The following is a 20,218-nucleotide window of genomic DNA, read 5'->3' as shown; positions in this document are numbered from 1 at the left end:
ATGCTGTCGACATTTTTTGACCAGGCCAATGCGATTCCTGGAAAACAAAGTCCATACAAATACAATTTGAAGACAATAGACAGGCGACAAATTTTAAGGAATCGAGTTATAACGGATTAAAGTGTTTTGACATAATTGCTTACTTAATTTAAAAGAAATAAGAGATTCTAAAATATAAAATACATATTTAAAATATATATTAATATAAATTTCGACTTGTTAAAAAAATATTTTGTAAATGAATAATAAATAAAAGATGATTATAACATACTTTTAGGTACCTTAAAAAAGGAATATTGTTTTTAAAGAATTAAAAACTTTTAAAAATGCCAAACTAACAAAAAAAAACTATAAATAAAAAATACTAAATAAATGAAAAATAATAATAAATATAGCAAAACATACTTTTACATAGATTTCATTTCATTTCTCCCGCAACATTTTGAGCTCCTTCGTGGTCCCACACGCACCTTTTGTCGGCAACTGTACTTTTTGCAGTGTTGACAGTTGACAGTTGGCATTTTGAGTGGTTGCTGACGTGTGCCATGGCCATGATTGATCGGGGTAGCTGGTCAGCTTATGGAATTTATTTAATTTCCGTATGACCACTGAAGCAGCAGCACAGGCCCAGGTCCAGGCTCAGGCTCGGACTCGGTTATCATTGCCAGCCCGCCCGCATGCTCACACCTACAACTGGCATTTGCCGTATGTAGGCAACAACAAAAGCCATCCAATACGAATGTACGAAATGTAGTCATGCAGCAGAGTGAAGATAGATAATGATCAAATAATACTCAAAAGTACTAGAAGGCTGACTGGTGGACCCGCAATCGCGAACTCCTTGGGCCGCAGCTCGGCGGTGCAGGCAACGGCGAGTGGTTCGTTCGTGCGTTCGTTCGCTCGCTCTTATCGTTTTAATTAGTTTCGTAAAAGTTGGCAAACAAACAAACTAAGGCAGGAATGGCGGCAGAAGCGGGACTGCAGCTGGGCAGAATATTTGCTTATGGCGTAATGAAATTTAAGCAAAAATTTGTTGTGCACTTCACATATGACTGTCTCTTTCGCTCTCCCGCACCCTCTCTTTCTGTCGGCTCCTCGCCTTCTCTGTGCACAAATTAACTTATGAAATTGCTTATAATTAACAAGCCGGCAAAGTGGAAGTCAGAGTTTTGTGCACAAATTGCATTGCCAATTGCATTTAAAGTTTACACTTAACATTTAATTAAGGTCCTGTCAGGGCTGCTGCCAGCTGGACGCACCTGTATTTATCTCCACTACTTGAACAGCTGGCAGCCATTTTGTTTGCATGCATATTTATAAGAAATTTGCGCGAAATGAATTCCTACTGGTTCCTGCTGGAAGGCAAGCAGCTAGGTCGCAGCTCTGGCAAATGCTAGGGATTAAGCAAAATACCTGAGCATTTTCTCTTCAAATTAGTATGCAAGGCCAACCTAGTTACATATATATATATATACATATATATCAAAGCGTAAATCTGAAACTAAATCTAAAAATAAAGTAACGAAAAAGAAAAGTTTCAAGAAAAAAGTTGCCTTAGCTCGCAGTAAAAATACAAAACAAAATGCCCAACGTCAATCAAATGAAAATTCTCTTAACTTGATCATATAAGATCAGCAATTAGCTAAGCATATATGTATATATACAACCTGCTTGTAGAGTACATACGCCATCATTGCTCGCAGCGCGTCGACGTCTTCTTTTGGATCGATCGACCAATGGCTGCTAGTCATAAGAGATCGGAAACTTGTGTCTTTTCCCTGGGCCTGGGCCGTTGGAAAAGGGAACGAGAATGGAACCGAAATGAACTTTAATTTCAAAAACCGTGCAAAAATCGTTCAATCATTTAAGTAAAGTGCCAGGCGCACAGCGCTGACAGTACGCGGAACTGACGCATTCAATTCAATGGGCAGCAACAAAAACGTAGAAAATCATAAGAGAGCGACGTCAACCCTCACACACACACGCACGCTCGAGTAAACATGTACGCACACGCTCGCACATTCATTTATATTGCTTCGCTGGCTGCGATTCTTGGCGTCGCTTCGTCTCGCTTTGACTACTGGCTACTTGCTTATCTAATGCGGCAGCCGCTCTCTTTCCATCTCTCTCTGATACATGGCGCGGTGCATTTTACAGTTTTTGTATTTTGAAACGATCATGCGGGCGTATAGAAATAGCCACAGCTACAGCTATAATGCAAGAAACGAAGAAGCGCTGCTGAATAATTTTCTTGTTTAACATTGCTGTGCACCTGTTAGCCGCATGGATCACTTTATCGATTTTACGAATGAAGAAGCAAAAATGCGATCGATTGTGATCTCAAATCGGAATAATTTTATACTCAAAATACTCGATCGTGCACAGTTTAGCAGAGCAATACAGCAAACCCCTCTAAAAGAGAGAACGGGGCGAGTAACGGGGCCATTCACCTGAAACGATTCAATCGCTTACAACCGGGCACAGCAAAAATATCAGCTGAAAAAATGTTCAAAGAGCATTTTGTGTATGTAGTTTTTTTTAAATAATTAAAAAAAATAACAAAAAATGTAATTGGAGATGCCGGGGATTGAACCCGGGGCCTCTCACATGCAAAGCGAGCGCTCTACCACTGAGCTACATCCCCTTTGAACAAACGGCGGCATAATCAGCAATGTAAGCTAAATGCCGATGAATGGTAAAGAGGCATGCGCATTAACTTGAAACGTGGAAAGAATACAAATAAGCATTTGAAGTTATTTGATTTGATGATTTTTTAACTGTTATCTTTTCTTAAAAATAGTAAGTTCAGTGAATCATTAAACATTTTCTTTTGCAATATTTTTGTTTATTTATATTTTCACACAACTTTGTTATACTGTAAAAATTGCACGATACTCAAAACTACAATAACACATACAAACAGCTACTTCTTTGCAATACATTGCTCTGCATGCTGTGCTACTTATTGATATTTGGCTGAGCACTTTCAACATGGGGATGTAGCTCAGTGGTAGAGCGCTCGCTTTGCATGTGAGAGGCCCCGGGTTCAATCCCCGGCATCTCCAATTACCTTTTTGGATATTTATTATTTTATCATTTTGTGTGTATGTGTGTTTTCGCTTGAGTCAGACCTTGTCAAGGCTCTTACATGCTAGCTAAGGTTGAAGTTAGACCTACCAGTCAACTGTTCCATGTGACCTCAGTGTTTCTGGTTTTGGCTTTGGACCGGCTGACTTGATTTATGCGCAACGAGGCGGCAATAATGAATTATTTATGCAGATTTACGGCTGCCAGGCAGGTCTGCATGTCAATTGGCAAAAGCACTAGTGCTGCCAGACGATGTGGGCGGCAGGCACCGGGGACGTGGCACACAGCTGAGCGACGCTGACTTCGGGCGGTGACTTTGACTTCTTGCTGCCATTTTAGCCACAATGCAGTCAAGTGGTTAAAATGTGTGCTCGCAGCTTCTTGTTCGTCTTGCTGCTGTTGCACAGGATATATACATAGTCAAACGACTGGGGCGGCCAGTGAGGGCGTGGCTAGTGCTTTTTGTTTTGACTTTTGTAAAGCCAAGGAAATTGCCTGTTCTCACTTTCGCAACATTTGCTTAGCTGAAATTAAAATTAAATTTTGCATGAGCCAGCCGACACACACACACATGCAGTCACACAGATGTGTGGCTAGCTGAGACAGGCAATTGATTTTGCTGTGGTTTCGACCTGGCCAAGTTTAGCACTTGGCAATCTGTGTCCTCAAGCTCTTTAATTGGCAAACAGCGACTGCAGCAAGAAATCGCATCACAATTTCATTTGATTTCACATATTGTCCATCAATTAGCCCGGACATAAGACTCAGGCCAAAATTTAACAGCAGCTGCCACATAAATATAATTATGCCAACTTTCAAATAAATATGCAAATGGAAAATTGTGAGCATATTGAAATTAATTACCACAACACCGTCTGCTTCTGTCACTGTGTGTGAGTTTGTGTGTGTATGAAGCGTGTGTGGTAATAAATATTATATTACAATTGGCTGGGCTACACACATTTTCTAACTGCCCTGCTGCCTGAGTCAGAGCACCCGAAGGCATAATTTAAATAAAAGAAAATACAAATCGAAATTGTCACACAAAATTTATGTAATTGCGCAGACACCACAAGGACCCGTAAGAACATACACTTACACATACACACACGCACACGCACACACTCACACACACACAAATTGTTTATGATGCTGCCTTTTTGGCTACTGAATAATTGAGGCAACAAACTAAACAAATGACATAATCTCAATTTTGTGACATTCGTGTCAAGTCGAAAGTGTCCAAAGCACTTGGTAAGCAAATGGATTTTGGCTTTTAGGCCTTATTGCCAGTTGGACTTCTAACACCACATTGTCTCCTCAGTTGATTGATGTCCTCGATGGCCCAGTGCAAAAACCAAAATAAACTCATCTATCGATTTGTATTGCTTTTTCGTCATAATAATATTATATCTATCGAATATGCAAATCCAACTTCTTGCCATACTGTGAGTAAGTAATAGATGATCCACAATGAAATAATCGTGACTAACTTGGCTATGCAACAGAAGAGCCATAAATAACAAGAATTAGAAATTAAAATGCTTTCAATAACTAATTTTTGTATAGCTTAGAATTGGAATTTTTACTAGAGATTAGTTCTGGTTTGATGAAGACTAAAATTGGTTGGTTTTCACAGTGCCGTTTAGATTTTGCGTTCAATACTATTTCTTAAGGTATTTCCAATTGGATTTTGCTGTTTTACTTATTGGAAATATCTTTCATATGTATGATCTTTTAACTACGGAATATCTATAATTTATAGATGAAATGTCCCTTAAGAAAAATCTTTAGGCAAGGAATAGGCGAGGGTTTCTTACAAACGAAGTCTTCAGAAAATATGGTTACGGACTCTGCTTATCTGGATTCAGGATATCCGAATATTTGGATGTATGAATTCTGTATTTCAGATATATGTATTCTGGATATCCGAATTCTGAATATCTGAATTCTGAAAATCTGGATGGATGATTGCTCATCTGGATAACTGAAAATCTAGATTCTGGATATCTAAATTCTGAATATTCTAGATGCCTGAACATCTGGATAACAGGACATATGGATTCTGCATATCTGGATATCGGGTATCTGGATAATTGAATATCTGGATATATGAATTCTTGATGCCTGGAATCCGGATATCCTGATTTAAGTTGTCTGGATATCTGGATAACTGAATATATAGATTTTCTATATCTAAATTCTGAATATCTGGATTCTGTATAACTAAATTTTGGATTTCTAGACTCCGGATATCTGGATTGTAGATGTCTGAATATCTGGATAACAAAATATCTACTTTCTGGATATCTCTATTCTAGATATCTGGATCATGGATGTTTGGATTTCTGGATAACTGAATATTTGGATTATATATATAGTTATAGATATCTTAATTCTTGATACTGCTTTCAGATCATACTAAGATTAGCAGTTCCAGAGTGATCTCTGGTAAAGTATTCAGCTTCAAGATGTTCATATTCCATAAGATACTTTATCATAAAATAGCTCTGTTTTATGTAACTTAAGAGGTAAAATTTCACATAACAAAATTCTTTTATTAAACTTTCAGTGTAACTAGTTTTTAAGAGAATTCAAGCTGGTGACATAATATTTTATAATTAAATTCAACTATTTTATACTTCTTGTTAGATCTTCTTTTTTAAATATTTTTTGAAACTAGTCTATTAAATTTAGCTATTGTGAACTGTGAAGCACTTAGTTCTCTCTAGTGGCTTGCATTTATGGCCCATCACACTTAATACCTGGGCGACATTCGGATAGTTTTTGCTCAGATAAGAAATTAGAAACTCAAAATGTGAGTGCGTGTGTGTGCGGTTGTTGGCCAGGCCCTAATGCCGACTTAAGACCTAAACTTAATCACATTAAAAGTGCATTTGAAATTCTCTTTTGCAAAGACCGGAATCGTCATCAATATCAATATCAATATCGATGTCGTTTGTGCGAAAGTGAAAAACCATATTTCCGTTAGTGTGTGTGAAAGGATGAATGTACGTATGCACAGCCAAAAGGACAGCAAAGGACAACTAGCCGTGTGTGTGTGTGTGTTTCTGTTGGAAATTAATAATGCATTCGATATCGAAGCCATTTCGCATTCAAATTCAATTGTGCGTGCGTGCAAATTGAATTCCCCAAAGCCCACGCACAGCATTTAAAGCCTCAACTAGTTATTTTCTTACTTTTAATGCTGCTTAAAGCTAACAACATTCATTTGCCCGTTGACAATTGCAATTTGCTGGTGTCAGGCCTCCATTTCTCTCCACTGGCAGGGCACAAAAAAAGCAGCAAGAAAATTGGGACTGGCCCCATTTTCGAGTCACAGCAGTTACTGTGCCGCCTTCAACACAATCACGTTTCAATTAACACACACGGTCCAGTCTACACACGTTTCCAACTGCCGGCCATATTCATATGTAAAACACGCACGCACAGTTGCCGCGCCCCACCAGCTACGCCGGCGCCTGCTCTTGCGCCTCATTCACTTGGCTTAATGGGCTGAACGTCGGCTGGTCCTGGACATCATAATTCCGGCCACAATTCCCAAATACCGCAAAAACAACAGCAGCCGGCCGGGCACAAGCCAAAACTCTGTCTGGCTATGCTACAAAACCCATAGAACTGGAATGCCCCTCGGCCTGCAGTTGGAGTTTTCAGCTATAGACACCCCGTTAGCCACACACCTCCCACTCCCCACTCGCCCGCCTCGGCCAGTTGCAGTCGGGCAAGTTCTATGGGGCGCATGAACTAATTACGTTAATATGCGACAACGTTTTCATAGGCGAAAAATGTTTGCTGCACTGCGGGCGACGGCGGCTCACTCAATGGGCCGGGGCGGTGGGAGGGGCCGGCAGGCAATTCGCATTCGAGTGGAGCAGCATAAAGTGAGGTTAGGGTCAACGCAATTGGAAAACCAACTGTGGTGCAAATGAGTTGTTGAACACGAAGTGGGTTTTTCGGCGTTGGGGTCATGTAAGGCTCGACGTTGCAACGCTGAACATATGTGCAACAGTAAACAAGCTGCAGCACTAATTGAGAACCTAACGAATTCGGAAATAATTGCAAATTAACCACAAATTTCCACATTAAATCTAAGATGCAAGGCTGCGCTTCAAATAGTTTATACAAATTTCTATACTTTGCGAAAATATTATTAATCTACAAGTTCTTCTGGTATGCATTGATTGTCATACAAATCTTGCAAAGCTGGTTTTATAACGTCTTCGAAGCTTTTAAGCAATTCATCCAAGCACTTTTTGTTTTCAAATAATTCTTTTGTAAATTGGTAGAAAAGCAGGATCACATTTTCTGCATCCAGATCCTTTGTCTGCTGCGAAAAGAAGTTGATACAGCTCGCCGCATCTTTCAGCTCAGGAATAATCCTGGTAGCAAGCGAAGCGCCTAACTCAACAGCTCTCTGGGTACAATCAAACATTAAATTGAGACTATATCCATCTGCATTACGACCCAAGAGCTAGACAAAAAGATGGGAATCAGGATATATTCCTGTCATATTTACTCAGTCAGACATGCTTACCAGGAGACAGCTCAGCACTAGGATGGCCTTTGGGATCTGCATTTGGATTTAGACTATGCTATTGCCTTGATGGCGCCTTTTACAAGGAAACTCGAATCAATTCGACTTGCTGAATGGTTGCTGACATAACACCTTCAATTATAACTGAGCCAGCATAGCGAATTCAATTTAAACAACCTGCTTATAAAAGAAGCAATGCGAGCTAATCTAGAATCTAGTAACACTTGCAATGCAGATCATAAAAGGTGTCTTCTTGTTGTGCTGTCTCCTGGTAAGCCATCACTCTCGCTGACTAACCTCTCTACTGACTAACCTCTCACTCCGACTCTTACCTATAGATGGTGGGAGATATCCATGTCAATGCAGCTGGACTCGATATCTTCAAGGCATTCGACTGCGCTGACATTGCCATCGATGGTGTCGGCTACATTGCTGTGAGGTCCGTACCTCTGATCAGGGAGCTGGCCAAATGCGTAAACTTCACGCCCGATGAAAACGTCGATCTGGACCCCAACGGCTTCCTACAGATTGTCGACGATTTCCTCAAAAAAGTCACAGGCAACCCCAAGTGCATGCTGACTTCGCTGAGCACAGTTAAGAACTATGCCGAGCCCTTTGTGAAAAAATTCTCTAATAGGAAATGCTTGCCCAGTATCTAGACCCAATTACAAGTCACATTAAAGTCGTACAATAAAGCACTGATATTGTTAATTACCTTCAGCATTGGCTCATCAATTGCTCTTGTGTGAGGTGCAAACTGTTTTCTGCTTTAAGCCTTCTACTTTACTCTCTGCATCTCTTCATATTTCTTCTGTGGAGCCACGCGCTGGCAAATGCGTTACGGCATCAGGTCAGTGTTGGTTCCCTGATCTATGTGATGTTTAAATTCATCCGTTTTTTTAATCGGTTTTTAACTTTCCAGCAAGTGCCTAGTTGAGTTCGAGTTATCATCTTTTTTCATTTTCATCTGAATGGACTGTCTTCCTGAATTGTAGATTTCATCCATGAAGGCGGAATTCTGAAGGTAAAAACATGAAATGTACAAAAAATAATCTTCTGTAGCATAGTTTCTAGATATTACAAACAATTAAGTAATGAGAATATTTAGAAGTGCTTTATTGAATCATTGTACAACTTTAATGCAAATTCTTATTGGGTCTAGACACTGGGCAAGCATTTCCTATTAGAGAATTTTTTCACAAAGGGCTCGGCATAGTTCTTAACTGTGCTCAGCGAAGCCAGCATGCACTTGGGGTTGCCTGTGACTTCTTTGAGGAAATCGTCGACAATCTGTAGGAAACCGTTGGGGTCCAGATCGGAGTTTTCATCGGGCAGGAAGTTAACGCATTTGGCCAGCTCCCTGATCAGAGCTACGGATCTCACGGCAATGTAGCCGACACCCTCGAGGGCAATGTCAGCGCAGTCGAATGCCTTGAAGATATCGAGTCCAGCTGCATTGACATGGATGTCTCCCACCATCTATAGGTAAGAGTCGGAGTGAGAGGTTAGTCAGTAGAGAGGTTAGTCAGCGAGAGTGATGGCTTACCAGGAGACAGCACAACAAGAAGACACCTTTTATGATCTGCATTTCAAGTGTTACTAGATTCTAGATTAGCTCGCATTGCTTCTTTTATAAGCAGGTTGTTTAAATTGAATTTGCTATGCTGGCTTAGTTATAATTGAAGGTGTTATGTCAGCAACCATTCAGCAAGTCGAATTGATTCGAGTTTCCTTATAAAAGGCGCCATCAAGGCAATCCACAGCATAGTCTAAATCGAAATGCAGATCACAAAGGCCTTCCTACTGCTGGGTTCTCTCCTGGTAAGCATGACTGACTAACTAAACCTGACAAGAAGATATTCTAACTGCCATCTTTTCATCTAGCTCTTGGGTCCCAGTGTAAACGGACTTAGTCTCAATGGATTATTCTATTGTGCACAGGTTGCGGTTGAAGGAGTTACTTCCCTCTCTACCCAGGCTATACCTATACTGAAGGAATCAATACAGTGTATTAACTTCGTTCCGCAGAAGACCAAGGATCTGGATGCGGAATATACGGTTTTGATCGCCTACCAATTCCTTCAAAAGTTCGTTGGAAACAAGCAGTGCGTGGAGGCTTTGATCGAAAGGGTTAAAGGCGTTATACAACCAGCTTTTCACAATTTGTTTGATAAACAATGTATTCCAGCATTTCTTTCGTAGAAAAATGTACCTAAAAACGTTTAAATCTCATACATAAAGCAATGCCCAAGACTCTAAGATATACAATTTTTCGATTTTGGGTGGTAATAGGGGGTTATATATTGTATTTAGACTCGTTGACGAAGTGCAAGCAGACAGAGTAAATTGAACAATTTTTAAGCTGACCAAATAAATGAATGTTGCATAGCAACAATTCCATATTTCATTTGAATTTGTATGGAGGTCCATAGCATTAACATTTGAGTCTGTTCCTTTTTAAAGCATTAATAAGTGTGAAAATTGTTGAAAAGGTCAACAATTTGATATGGGCTTAAAATTAATGCAATCTTAGACAGATGTTGCATATTTTTTTCAATGTAATCAAATTTGCATACATAATTCTTTCATTTGGATACAGTTATGGATATAATTATAAATATTACCTTGAATACTTAACGTTTTAAGCCTTGAAACGTTTTAACCTTGAAATATGTCTATGGCTTTTTTCACACATATTTAAATGAGTTCGCAAAGAAAACTGCAAAAAAATATTAATTTATATAACATGCTTACTCTATAATATTTTATATTTATATAATGCATTTCAACTTAAACAAAATTATATTTATATCGTTTTTGTATGCCTTAAGCCTTGAAATTGTGTTCATTCAAAATTTGTATAAATGTATATATGCATGTGTTTTGTATATTTCATTTCTTATTGATATATGTCTGTCTCTCTTTTACTTGAATGAATATGTTGGGCTTCATGTGAAGCATAATTCTCCCTTCTGCAACTGCTCTCTTCTTATTTATATAATTATTATAGGTCAGCTTTGTAGTGTTCCTAGTCGTTGTAATGGCGCCACTCTTTCGTTTGGTACAGTTATCTTTCATGAAATGAACAGACTATAGCAACGAAACTAATTTGTTTGCATATATCTGTCTCTTTCCCTCTCTCACTGGTGTCGCTGCTCTCTTCCCACTTATTTGTTATATATGCTATAACCAGCTGATGTACAGTTATTTCTGATGAAAATAAAAAGCAATATCTTGCTCTGCTAACTGTTGTTTTTGTTGCTTATTCCAAGATATAGCAATGGCGGCTGTTCTTTTGTTCTTTGTGCAATTTTCAGCTTTTTTTTGCAGTTAGAGAAATGATATCCATAGCAAATAAGAACTTAATCTCTTGCGCCTTGAAATTCACTCGATGCGCTATTATAATCAGGTACTGTAGCTGAGTTTTCAGCTAGACCAAAGCCTATACTGAAAATATTGTAACTGTTTGGACATTTGGCTCTTACAGCAGCCAACACAGGCAAGTGTGAGTGTGTGCACATAACCTGGCTCGATACTCGAGTGGCGCGTGTTGAACGTCGGTTATCATATCTGGTGTAGTACATGCCCAAATCCAGGTCCAGCAGCCAAACCCAACCAAACGCTTTTGCATTCATAAATAAGACATTCAACGAGGCAACATCAGCGCAGTCGACAGCAGCAGCATCAACATGGTACAAGCTGTACAAATCCCGACTTGACCAGCTGCCCGTCAAGCACACACATACACACACACACACACACTCGATCATTCACTCACGTACAAGCACAAAGCTTCCCCATGGGGAATTGCCAGAGGCTGGGCTCAGGCTGGTCTGCAGTAACGGGCGAGGGAGCAGTTTGGGCTGCACGTAACTCGTCAATGTCCTTATCGTGCCAGTGCTGCTGACAGCGCCTGCTGTCATTCATTCATTAATGCATTTTCCTGATTTTCACTCATTTAACTTCATAGATTGCCCCAGCAAACGCTGTCCTGCCCAGCACTCTGTGTGTCGTCAGTGGAGCTTTTCATCCTGTTTGCTGCACTTTGACTGCCAGCCCATCCTATGCCCCCCGCTGTGAGGCCCCTTCGCCTGCAGCCATGCTTCATTTACTTTGTTGTCAGTGGCCATTAGTTTTGACGCACTTTGGGCTGGACGAGCTATCTGGCAGCAGTTAGCAGGTAGCAAGCAGCAGCTACCTGGCTGCTACCTGGTCCCAGTTGTTACCCTTGATGAGCATGCCCCATTGCCGTTGGGGCTTTGGTCTGCCAATGCGTATACGCAAAAGTGATCTATGTGTGTGTGTGTGTGTGTGGTAAATGTAATGGAGTTGTATGTACCGGGTATAGCTGTGCAGTGGGAGACTAGAGCTGGGTAAACTAAAAACAGGCAATTGAAGTTGCTCCCATCTACATCTAGATGCCATTTGTTTTAAGTGTTTGCAGTTTGAGCAACAAATTAACATTCCAAAAATAGAAATTCAAACTTAATCAACAGAAACTTATACAGATATAGATATAGATATAAATATAGATATAGATATAGATATAGATATAGATATAGATATATTTATAGATATATAAATAGATAAACAAAGTAAAGGCAAAAGCATGCCACACAGCTGTGGCATGCAGCTAAATTAATTACAATTAAGCGAGCAATAAGAAACAAGCTAAAAGAATCGAGAAAAACAGCTAAAAGCAGCTGCCAAAATGGCGACAAAAATTGCAATGGGCGAAAATAAATTTGGTGCTGTGCGACCAAAACGCCTTGAAGTATGCAACGAATTTTTGCTATTAACTGTAGTGGGCGAGTGGGTGATGAGGTTGATGAGGATGCTGGGGGTTTAGTTGGATGGGCAGACAATTTGAGGCAATCATGCACTCGTTAATCTTGCTCAGGGGCCAGAATTAATAGTTAACCTGGCCAGCAGAACGAAGGCGGCCGGCAGAGAGAGAGAGAGCCTTTGGGGCAGTTTGGTCAGGTCGCAAGAAAAATGTGTTGCCGAGCAAATTAAACTCGTTCTAAATACATTAGATAGCGTCCTACGCTTTTCAAGGAGCAGCCGAAAAGACAAACAAACAGAAGCATCGGGTGACAGACAACAACAACAACAGCAGCAGCGGCGAGGACTAAACAAGATTAATTATACCTGAAAGCCAAAGTCAGTTAGTTGCTGCCAGGCGTAGCCTTTTGACTTTTGAGCATCGGCAACAATTCCTAGTCGTTGCCCTCGAGCATCATTTAGTAGGGACTGGACTGCATAGCAAGGACGCAGCCCTAAACACTTCTCAACGCCAACTCCAACTCTGTCTCTGACTTTTGTTTACTTGCCGTCTCTCAGTTGTTGTTGTTGTTGTTGTCGTTGCTGTTGCTGGTGTTTAAACGCTCGGAAAATCGAGTCGTAGATAAAGCGCAGCTGAACCTGAAGCTAAGGAAGTGTCCTCTGTGTTTGTGCAAAAGGTCTCTTCAGGTACTTGAGATAGCAAAATATATAAAAAGTACAGCAACAACAGCAATAGATACCTGAGTGCAAATCGCAATGATTTCAGCCAAATTCAATTTACACAAACAAAAATATTTGATTTGATATTTGCCGAAAATTTGTCAAAGATAAAAACAGATTTAAAATTGAGCTGATTTAACGATGATTCTTAAAGCGATTATTAAGTCCTCAGAAAGCAGGACAAAGGAGAGAAAGAGAGAAGGATAGAGCGACAGAGAGAAATTGAGAGAGGAAGTAAAATACAGACAAAGTAGGAAACGTTTGGCCAATAGAGGGACGCGTAGACAGCGAAAATAATAGAAGAATAGAGTTAGAGCGAGAGAGAGAGTGAGAGAAATATATAGAGTAATGGGTCAGTGAGAGAGAGAGAGGGAGACAGGCATAGAGATAACGAGCAAATGAAAAAGAGTGACAGAGAGAGGGAGAGTGACAGGGAAAAATAGAAAGAAGAAAGCAGACAGCGAGAAAGCTGGAAAGAGAGCTTAATTTAATTATGCAAATGAATAATACTAATAATAATACAACATAATAATAATACAACATTTAATCAACATCCAAATTAATATTATGATAAATTTAACACCGAATTCTTTGGTGTTTCTCTTTTAAAGTATTTCCTATAAACTGTTCATCTTGTTTGCTGCTGAAACAAGTTTTCTACGTTTTCGCACATTGATTTCTTCAGCATCAGCTTTCAGCTCACATCTAGCATGTTGCCCCTAACCTGCCGCCTCCCTACTTAGCTCTCCTCTCGCCCATCGAGCTCAGCTGGTTTGGCTGCCATTTTGTTTTGTGTCCAAAAATTCTCGAGCTGGACGAATTCGTTTGGCTGCTGCTGCAAAGTAAAATGTTTTCATTGTATTGAAAATGCTGGCAGAGGATTTTGCTTCTTTGTTTTGTTGTTGTTGTTGTTGTTATTGTTGTTTGTGTTGCTGTGTTATTGTTATTGTTATTGCAACAAAGCTGAATGTGTTTTTGCTGTTGACACCTGAAATGCAAACACATTTGCCACAGCCGCCGCACAGCAAACGGGATTCAGTTTCTGATTCAGTTTTCTAGTTGCAGCAGCTGCTCATGTGTTATTCGAGTGTCTCTTTGTGTGCGTGCGTGTGCTTTGGCCATGTGCATGCAGTAGACAGCCTGCAGTTTTTGCATGTTTGAAGTTAAAGAGGGTTCAAAGTCTTGTTTTCATTTGCCAGCTACATGCGAAAGTTGTATCGGTTGACTTGCTCGACTGCAGGTCATCGAGCTGACCCAGTCGCCGCTACGTCGCAGCGCATGCATTTCTGCAATACACTGCGATAAATCCCATTCTATTCCTATTTGATATTCAAGACAATCCAAGTTTGATTTGGTTGACTGTCTAGCCATGCCCACACTCTTGCACTCTGCGTTCACATTAGTGTTCAATGGAAATTTCGAAAAACAAAAAGGGGAAATCTCGCTCTAAGCTCATCTTAACTTGGCTGTGGCTAACCTGTCGAGGCAACCCCTGCGGCGACCTTTGATCGTATTTGCATTAAGTACCACTTAACATGGAATCTCAATATTTTATGCAAAAGCAGCAAAGTTGCAACTTCATTGTAGTTGCTGTTGTTGCCTTGGGTCTCTGTGACGGGAAGGTTTCAATAAATGCGCCGTCTGTGCAAAGGCCGTGAATCAAAATCTGTGATGACGTCTCTCACTGTTGGCTGACGTCTGCTTGGGTTGGCTGTCAACTAGACTTTCGTATCGGCGCCATCTTCTATCGCTCTCTCGCTCACTCCTTCTACAACTTTGCACATATCAGTTACAAACCTTTCGCTATTGCTGTTGTTGCGAGGCTTAGCTTCACTGCTGGCGTATGCTTCACGCACAATTTGAATTGAAAATTCAAGTGTTTTTGTTTTTGTCTCGGTAAGAGCTTTGCAATGCATCAAATTGGCAGCAGCTGACATTGCAGCAGGGTAAAAGTGACAGCTAGCCAAAGTTGTCAATCACAATCCAATTAAAGTAGCAGATGTCGTGTAATCAAATTGGAAAATTAAGTGAATTGGGTGGCAATTTACTTAAATTTTAAAGGCAACTTAATTCGAAAATAGCGGTACAAAACATAACAGTAACAGCGTGTAGACAAATCGGCTGATCTTGACCTGTTAGAGCGAGACAACTGTTTGTATTTACTTAAGTTGAAAAAGCAGCGATCAGAAAAGTACTGTTAGACAAGGAAAAGCATGCTACAGAGCGGTATAACAGATTCCGGGAGAATGAATGACAAGCAAATGGGTAAGAGTATAGCAGAAGACAGCAAGACATACGCATTAAAGTGAGATAGCTGTAGTCACTATTTATAACTTTATGTGTAGTATGCATGGCGCAATGCTATAATGTAAATACAAATCATATAAGAAGCGAACAAGTAGTGCCTTTTGCCAAAGAGAGATAGCTGCCTTTGCTTATATTGTAAAGCCGATTAGTATTAATGTATGTATGTCAGAACAGAGTGCAGCCATGGCAGAACGCTGATTGGCACAGAGCGAGGCAACTTCTCTATGCTAATATCATTCTATGTTATAAAACTGATGATCAGTGTTTAAGTTTCTGTGCGTGCGTAAGAGAAATAATAATTTCAACTTGGTTACCAATCGCATGAGCTTAACCGTAACCCACCTGAGACCTGGCTTTGCATTTGCCCAGTTGCAATTGGTGAAATTTGCTGTTGCAGCTACTCATTGGAAAGCAAACTTTTGCCGCGTTTATCCTCACTCTGTGACCTCTGGCTGTGCAATCGCAAAGTCAGAACTAAAACGGTTTTGTGCATTTCGACGATTACCCAACGCAGCGTTGCATAATTTCAGCATCAAATATTTAACGTAAATCTTTTGTGCGCAATCAAACAGTTTTAGCAGCTTGCCGAGTCTGGTGCGCTCCACCACTCCCATTTGCCAAGTTTTTAGTTTCACTAGCTTTATTTTATTTCATTTCTCATTTTACATTTTATTTCATTTTTTTTTACTTTTTTGCTCAGTCAAGCAAACGTCTAAAGGCAAACAAAGTTTTTCGCCAGCATCAGTTAATTTAGTCAATTCAGCTCTCACTGTATTCCCTCTTTCAGCTTACCTGAGCTTCCTAAAAATAAAAGTAGGGGTTGTGGAATGGAAAAACGGAAAATTCTATGCCGCAGTGCATTCCGGGAACATTACGTTTCATTTCATTGCGCGGCGCTAACACCGCAAAGTATGCAACGAAAAAGCAGCGCTGCAATTTTTATGAGATTTTCGCTTCGCGTTTGGCGTGCCAAAAACTCAACAAAATCAACAGAGAATTCACTTAACTTTCAACTATGCCAAGCTCTGATTAAAATATCATAAGCCTTCTGGAAATTTGGACAAGTTGGCAGCCTCCACATCCACTTGCAATTATTACATTATGCTGAATGCGTTATGTCAAAATGCCTCCTAGATAAATTAAGCGAGAATTTGTTATGCTGACTCCTAAAAGCTTTCTCAAAAGACTCTTATTTACATATGAGCCAAAATCGCAGCCTTCTTAAGTAATATAAGCTGATTTTCATCTAAAAAGAAACCAAAATGGCAGCAACTCAATGGTATATAAAATATAAGAGAAACTAAATATAAGACTAAATGGCATGAACTGATGCATATATATTTATCTCTTTCACACGCACGCTTAGACTTTGAACATTTTGATAATCTTAAAGACTCAAAAGAGCTGCATTTAAAAATAAACCAAAATGGCAGCATAGTTTATGTTACATAAACTGGTGCGTAAATGTTTATCTCTTTCACTCGTATGCCTGTGTAACTTTACAGCTTTTGCTTATCTTAAAGACTCAAAGCTGTTTCATCTCCAAAAAATAAAAACAAAATGGCAGCTATGGTATTTAAAATAACATTAGCTTATATATTTGCCTCAAATGACTATAAGACCTGGAAAAATACTTACATTAATCAACAATCAGTTGAATTAATCACTTTATTTCTAGTAGTTCTTGTGTATGCACTTAAATATTCTCAAAATATCCATAGTATCAATTACTTATTCTTCAAATAAATATTAAAAGTTGACCAATCAAATAATTTAGCAACCTTGAATTGTTGTTCTCCCCTTGTTCGTTGTTTATTTATCGTAATTTATGTGTCGGCACAAAGGCTAAGTTGCAAAACGAAGAACAAAATGTTGCCTGATTTTGTGCAATTTCCCAACTGTGTTTGGCCACCCTCTCGTTGGGTTAGGTGGCAACGCACAAAATAAATGGCACAGCGAATTTAAGCCACTAAATCAGTGCAATTTTCATATCGCAAAACATTATTCACAGATTTCCCGTTTTGTTTATATGCAATCCATTTTATTGGGGCACGGCTACCTACTGAACAAACTTTATGTACCCCAAAAACTGCACCGACTACCCATATTTTAAGTTCTTTCGAGCTGTGCACGAACAAAATATGCAAATTTATTGCTGCACAAAGTTTCGTAGACATTGGAGCGACAAATGTGACAGCAATTATATGGGGAGCGGAGGCCAGCTGCCTGCTACCTGAACAAAGTGTGAAACGATACGAAACATTCCCATGAGCCACCCAAACAAGAGACAGCAATTCCAGACGTTATTTCAGGTATCAAATTTAATTAGTTTTCGGCAATCTAATAAAATACATCGAATAGGTAATCATATACCCATGTATATCTGCCATGATATAGTCAACAACACAGGAACAGGTCTTTCATTCAGAATTAATATAGTAAGTTAATATAACAACAAATTTCAACAATATTTCGGCCAAGTTCAAACTGCGTTTAATCTCAGCCGAGATTCAATAAATGCCTTCTGCAATATTAACTTAATCCCTGAATCGTGTTTCTATTTATAGTTGCACTTCATTTTATTTATTGTTGTATTTTTTCGGACTAACTCTTTTCAAGTTATTAGTTTAAGTGGTCTTTCGTTGAGTTTCATTTCCAGCTGCTTGCCCAATCAAAAAGTTGTAAAGCCGCTTTGTGCGCAAGTTGATGCTTTGTATGGCCTACCTGGAGGCGCATTTACTTTGGCCTAACCTTTCAATTAGGTGGGCGCCACAATTTGCCCAGCTTTACTTTTTTCTACTTGTGCTGATCAATTGGAAAAAAGTTTTTGGGAAAACAATGAGACGTAAAGAAGGGAAGGGGGAACACGGCAGAGACAGAGAGAGAGGGAGGCGTTGGGTAAACCGAACTTCAATTTATGCCTCACCAAGTTGAGTTTATCTTGCCTAACCGAAAGCCTCAGACTCGGTGCCTAACCTCAAGCTCAGGCAAACCTCAGACTCAAACCCGAGCTATTGCACTAATTTGTCGTCGTTATGCAAGGTAAGCCATTCACCATTTCACCTCTTGGCATGGCGTGCAGGAGTGCTCGTCTGGATTTGTTGCTCTCGGACTCCTTCGAGCTGCTCTGCTTAAGTTTCCCATAATTTACGCACGCACATTTGTCGCCAGCTATCTCGCTCGCTCACACACCTTAACTGCTGCTACTTCCGCTAAAGACAATCGTGGGCGCTGAGGTAAGCTAAAGGGAAGGATTGGGTTTGGGGTTGGGGTTGGCTGTTTGCTTGCGTAACTCCCTTGGCATAAGTTAATGCATCTTTATAGGCAATAAAATTTAAGTTTCTTGACTGCCTTTGCCGCTTGTTAAATTTTTCATGAGCAGCTACCCAATAAGTTTGCCCGCCCCGCTTGCTTGGCCCCTTTGGCAAAAAACTTTGGACAAAACTTAACAGAATTTAGTGGGCAACTGAACGGCGGCATTTTGTGAGCAGCTGTAGCATGGGGCCTGCACTTCGTTTACACGGCTAGCCAATGCCTCCTCCCGCCTTTCCGTTCAGCTCTCACAACCCGGCACCGAATTGTTGTTCTTGTTAATTCAAGCGTTTGGTTACTGCAAAATTAAGTTTGTGGTCTCTTCGTTCTTTTAACCTAACTTCTGAAACATAATTACCAGTTAATTTTTGTAAGCTAACGAAAAGCGATGGCTCCTCTTATTTCGTTTTAGTTGGCTGTTAATAAATATAGACGAGTGCAGCGCCGGAATACGTTGAATGAAGGTAAGTTTGCTTTTGTTTGTCGGTAGAGAGAAATGAACTTCGTTTGTGGTTTTGCATCTGAAAATGATCATCAGTTGATCAGCCATTTATTGAGCTGCCAAACGGTATATATCATAGTAATCTATCCAGCAACAGCTATGCAGATTGTCAACTCACTAGAGTCAATAAATAAAATTTATAGTGGGAGATACAACTTTCAGTAATCCAAAGCAAAGCGCTTGGCTTAACAGCTGCTTAAATGTAAAATGTGTTAAATATTTTTGTATTTGATAAACATACTCGCAGTATATATAAATGCCAATTTATTTCAACAATTTTGCATCTATAAACTTAAATTCCAGCAGTCAAATTATAACAACAAAGCAGTTTGTGCTGTTTTTATAATTCAAATTTGGTTCAACTTACTCAACAAAAGCCTCCATATGAAAGCTCTACAATTGTCACAATTTGTCATTTGTCACAATTAACCTTTCTTTAAGCAGAAATATCTTCTCTGTAGACTCTTCATTAATGTTTAAATTTATCTCAGTTATGCATCAAACAATTTTCCATTGATCTGACTCAAAGTCGTCTTCAACGAGTTTAGTTTTCCTATGTGATATTTGTACGCAACGTGAGGACTAATTGCACTTTAGCTGTGTTTGTATGATAAGACATGATTTTTAATTTTAGAAATTTTATATTTAGTCTTCCAAGCGATGAGTCGATTTGGCCAGAGCGCCACAGATCATCATTAAGAACTTCTCTCTCTCTCTCTCTCTCTGTGACAAACACTTGCATGAAAACAATATACCCTCAATTGGCCATTTTACATATGTAGAAAACAAGGCTAAGCCTTAAAATACCCCAAGGACAGTTATTGACACAGACCTAGCTAGAACAACTTCTTAACTGGACCGAGCCGAGGCAGGTGAGGCAACATTAATGAGAATGCCCGCAGGTGGTTATTGCGACGTGTTGTGTAAATATTTTGTTTGTCACTATTAAA

The 20,218-nt window shown here is 39.7% G+C and overlaps 4 protein-coding genes and 2 non-coding genes across 6 annotated transcripts; 3 read left to right on the top strand and 3 right to left on the bottom strand.

The window, feature by feature from the left end:
- Positions 1 to 2,572: 2,572 nt before the first annotated feature.
- Trnaa-ugc lies at positions 2,573 to 2,644 on the bottom strand. The gene has a single exon. It is a non-coding gene; the product is annotated as a tRNA-Ala (tRNA).
- Positions 2,645 to 2,993: 349 nt separating this feature from the next.
- Positions 2,994 to 3,065, top strand: Trnaa-ugc. The gene has a single exon. It is a non-coding gene; the product is annotated as a tRNA-Ala (tRNA).
- A 4,193-nt stretch (positions 3,066 to 7,258) lies between these two features.
- LOC111595424 lies at positions 7,259 to 7,714 on the bottom strand. The gene is made up of 2 exons (XM_023309147.2): positions 7,643 to 7,714; positions 7,259 to 7,579 (listed from the first exon to the last, which is right to left on the bottom strand). Exons 1-2 carry the CDS (start codon positions 7,682 to 7,684, stop codon positions 7,259 to 7,261), a joined length of 363 nt encoding a protein of 120 aa, XP_023164915.2. The 5' UTR covers positions 7,685 to 7,714.
- A 139-nt stretch (positions 7,715 to 7,853) lies between these two features.
- Positions 7,854 to 8,337, top strand: LOC111595488. Its single transcript, XM_023309260.2, has 2 exons — positions 7,854 to 7,913; positions 7,981 to 8,337. Exons 1-2 carry the CDS (start codon positions 7,872 to 7,874, stop codon positions 8,299 to 8,301), a joined length of 363 nt encoding a protein of 120 aa, XP_023165028.2. The 5' UTR covers positions 7,854 to 7,871; the 3' UTR covers positions 8,302 to 8,337.
- Positions 8,338 to 8,734: 397 nt separating this feature from the next.
- LOC111595487 lies at positions 8,735 to 9,248 on the bottom strand. The gene is made up of 2 exons (XM_023309259.2): positions 9,189 to 9,248; positions 8,735 to 9,121 (listed from the first exon to the last, which is right to left on the bottom strand). Exons 1-2 carry the CDS (start codon positions 9,228 to 9,230, stop codon positions 8,801 to 8,803), a joined length of 363 nt encoding a protein of 120 aa, XP_023165027.2. The 5' UTR covers positions 9,231 to 9,248; the 3' UTR covers positions 8,735 to 8,800.
- Positions 9,249 to 9,400: 152 nt separating this feature from the next.
- LOC111595489 lies at positions 9,401 to 9,903 on the top strand. Its single transcript, XM_023309261.2, has 2 exons — positions 9,401 to 9,463; positions 9,527 to 9,903. Exons 1-2 carry the CDS (start codon positions 9,422 to 9,424, stop codon positions 9,842 to 9,844), a joined length of 360 nt encoding a protein of 119 aa, XP_023165029.1. The 5' UTR covers positions 9,401 to 9,421; the 3' UTR covers positions 9,845 to 9,903.
- The last annotated feature ends 10,315 nt before the right edge of the window (positions 9,904 to 20,218 follow it).

This window comes from Drosophila hydei, unplaced genomic scaffold, assembly GCF_003285905.1.
Source record: "Drosophila hydei strain 15085-1641.00,03,60 unplaced genomic scaffold, DhydRS2 tig00000060-arrow-pilon, whole genome shotgun sequence".
Taxonomy (NCBI): domain Eukaryota; kingdom Metazoa; phylum Arthropoda; class Insecta; order Diptera; family Drosophilidae; genus Drosophila; species Drosophila hydei.
Note: the sequence above shows the minus strand (reverse complement) of the source record. Positions and strands in the feature narration are given on the sequence as shown.